Source organism: Silene latifolia, chromosome X (genome assembly GCF_048544455.1).
Source record: "Silene latifolia isolate original U9 population chromosome X, ASM4854445v1, whole genome shotgun sequence".
NCBI classification, from domain to species: Eukaryota; Viridiplantae; Streptophyta; class Magnoliopsida; order Caryophyllales; family Caryophyllaceae; genus Silene; species Silene latifolia.
The window spans coordinates 215,349,879-215,353,252 of record NC_133537.1 but is presented as its reverse complement, the minus strand read 5'-3'; the positions used below and the strand labels follow the sequence as shown (position 1 = coordinate 215,353,252).

Here is a 3,374-nt window from a genome sequence, read left to right as displayed (position 1 = left end):
CTTAATGATATTTTGATTTGATACTTGGGTTGACAGACGCTGTTATTCTTCATACAACGTACCTCGACCCTGCATATCCTTAGAGTGGTTCAACATGGTAACAGCTAAAATAGTTGAGCATAAAACTCACTATTTTAAAAGCTCAGTAAGATCTGTATACTAGTACTGAAGTCTAGTAGTTAAAACCTCCACTTGGATAATTTATCAATAGAATCCGGTTAAAATGCTCATGTGTAGCCATTATTACCTCCCAAGTCCCATCCCACCAAAACAATATCATAAACGAAACAATTTCAATATTTCAGTAAAACAGCCCTTGTAAAGTTGAGAAATGGTAGGTTGTCTTGCCCCAAGTAGGTATATTTCAGTTAGTGTAAATGTCGGATGAAACAATCTCTGCACTTGGGAGTTTTAAGTTACTCGTATTCTTCTTAGATTGTCTTAGAAAGCAACATTCATGCATGCATGTATGTATGTATGTATGTATGTATGTATATATTCATATAGTAAGTACAAAGCAACTTTTATATAATCTGGCATTATCTAAGTGTCATTCGACTGTGGAACTGTAGCTGTGCTTTAACCACTGGAAGGGCAACCATATTTAAAATTCTCGGTGTCACTCGTTGTAAAGGTAGAGTCGTCAAAGTTCCAATCAGCCAAGTACGTTGGTTTTGAGGTTATGTTGCTCACTTCAATGTCCCCAGTCAGCATCGCCAATGCTCGCGACATTGTTGGGCGGTGTCCTGGTGCAGTTTGGGTACATAAAAGACCAACACTTATCACTCTTCTCACCTCTTCCTCGTTGAATTCCAACAATCTTTTATCGACAAGATCCACATCTTGATTGTTTTCATGAATATGCCAAGCCTACAGAAGTGGAGCTGAGTCGGATTAGTACTTTGATCCACAATTCTAAACAAATTTCCTTCATTATTAATTATTATGTCGAATAAAGACAACTGTAGTATATGAGTTCCTAAAACAGGCCGGATGAATGTACAGCAAACATACCCAATCCAAAAGATACATCTTTTCTCTTTTCAAAGTAGAGTCAGAATTGGGTCTTCCGCTCACTACCTCAAGAGCAACGACACCAAAACCAAACACATCCACCTTTTCTGTAAGGTGGCCTCGCATGGCATACTCAGGTGCAAGGTACCCACTGTAAAACAGTACAACAACAACAACATTAGAGCCTTAATCCCAAAATGATTTGGGGTCGGCTGACATGAATCATCCTTTCGAACCTTCCATGGGTAAAACAGTATAGTAGCAAAAATGAGAGCGCAAAAAAACACACATTTTGCTTCCAACAACTGAACTATGTTCCCATGTTTTGGCCTAACTTGAAGTTTTGACATGTCGTGTCAAAATGGACGCGTTGCTAAAGTGAAGAGTCAAAGAGACATAGCTAGGTAAAAATATACACTTTATTTTTTTTGCTTAATGGATGTTACTCTAACGCTTCAATTTGACAATTTTGGGCATCAAACTATAAAAATTTTACATTGTTCCAGCAACACGGGTGCTTATGTGAGTCTTTTTGTCATCATATAACTTTGCCAAACCAAAGTCTGATATTTTGGGGTTAAGATCGGTGTCCAGCAGGATATTACTAGCCTTGACGTCTCTATGCACAATGCGGACGCTTGAATCTTGATGAAGGTAAGTAAGACCTCTTGCCACACCCAGGCATATCTCAAACCGCTTGGTCCAGTTAAGGTGCAGGGTACTGTCTCCTGTTTGATAATAGTAAGTGGTTAATGCAAATACTGAAGAGTTACTATATGATGTCCTTAATAAACTAAATTAGGACATACAAAAATGGTCTTACCAAATAAGGTTTGATCAAGACTGTTGTTCTCCAAGTATTCATAAACAAGCAAGCGTTTTTGGCCTTCTATGCAGCATCCATACAGTTTCACCAGGTTGCGATGTTGAACAGCAGATATAGCAGCTATTTCTGCTATAAATTGATGCTTTCCTTGATGAGATGCCACTGATAGTTGTTTCACTGCAACTATGCTGCAATCACTAAGCGTTCCCTGTAATTGCAAAATCACAAAAAACTTTATGTGAGCTTTTAAATACGAAATATCATGAAATCAATTAGACTTTACACATTAATCTATAGTACAGTATTTGTTTTAAAGGCTTTGCACTATTTTTGTGTTTCTTTTATTACTCTTATGCTCCTTTCTTGTTTCCCTTACTCTTCTGCTTTCCTCCTTTCTACTTCATTAATTTTTTTTGTTACAATTCGTTACGAAATAGGCTCTCTCTACATTGTTTCCTTTTGTATATTGCCTCGATGAAAAACGCAAATATTTCAATATATCACACCATTATTTTACCGATATTTACCCGACATAACCTATATTACTCCTACTTCATGAAAAACCACTACTACAAATCCAGGCAACTACAACGCCCCTTTAACAATGCTTATTCACGAAAATCACCATAGACGTTGTAGAACGTATGGCGCGAATTTTACTAAAATTAATTACAACGGTTATGGTTATATAACCGTTGTTATAAGTTTTAACAACGGGTCAAACATGCACAACCGTTGTTAATAATTTGGCGCAAAATTGGCGCAAAGTTAGTGAAAAGTAATCACAACGGTTTTTGTTTTACAACCGTTGTTAAAACGTTTTAACAACGGTTTTTGTTTTACAACCGTTATTAAAACGTTTTAACAACGGTTTTTGTTTAACAACCGTTGTCAATACTTTCCATACTATAAACCACACAAACACAGATCATGCTACAGCCACAAAACACAAACCTTAACACAAACACAAACACAAACACAAACACAGACAAACACAAACACAATTAAACACACACTTTCTCATCGTCTCTTTCTCTCTTTCCCATCGTCGCTTTATCATCTCGCCGTCTCGGTTGGTTTCATCGTCTCTTACTTTCTCTAATTATCAGGTAAATCTCGCCGTCATTGTTGGTTTCATCGTCTTTCATCGTCATTATTTTCTTTTTCTAATTATTTCATTTGCATGTATGTGTTTTTATCGATCATTATGTTATTTCTCTAAGTATTATTCGCTTAATTAGCTAGTAAAACAAATTAAAAAAAATAAAACAAAGAAGAAACAAGATGATAGAGAGGAATGCATGATAAACTTAATTAATTAATTAATATATATATATATATATATATATATATATATATATATATATATATATATATATATATATAAGGGGTGTGTCTAGTCGAACTACCTTAACTTGTCTGAACCGCATTTAACTAGCTTATTTTGGCCTCCTTTTTTTCTTTTTTTTTTTCTTTTTTTTTTTCCAGATACACTTTATTTCCTTACTACATACACTTCTTATTAGATACATTT

At 35.3% G+C, this 3,374-nt stretch overlaps 1 protein-coding gene across 1 annotated transcript; it reads right to left on the bottom strand.

Annotated features, from left to right (window-relative positions):
• Window positions 1–579: 579 nt before the first annotated feature.
• On the bottom strand, window positions 580–2,105 carry LOC141619276 (putative LRR receptor-like serine/threonine-protein kinase At1g56130; the record flags this gene model as incomplete). The annotated part of the gene is made up of 4 exons (XM_074436304.1): window positions 580–870; window positions 1,015–1,165; window positions 1,511–1,742; window positions 1,838–2,105. Coding segments are annotated over 4 exons (942 nt in total), but the record flags the coding sequence as incomplete, so codon positions are not given.
• Between the last annotated feature and the right edge of the window lie 1,269 nt (window positions 2,106–3,374).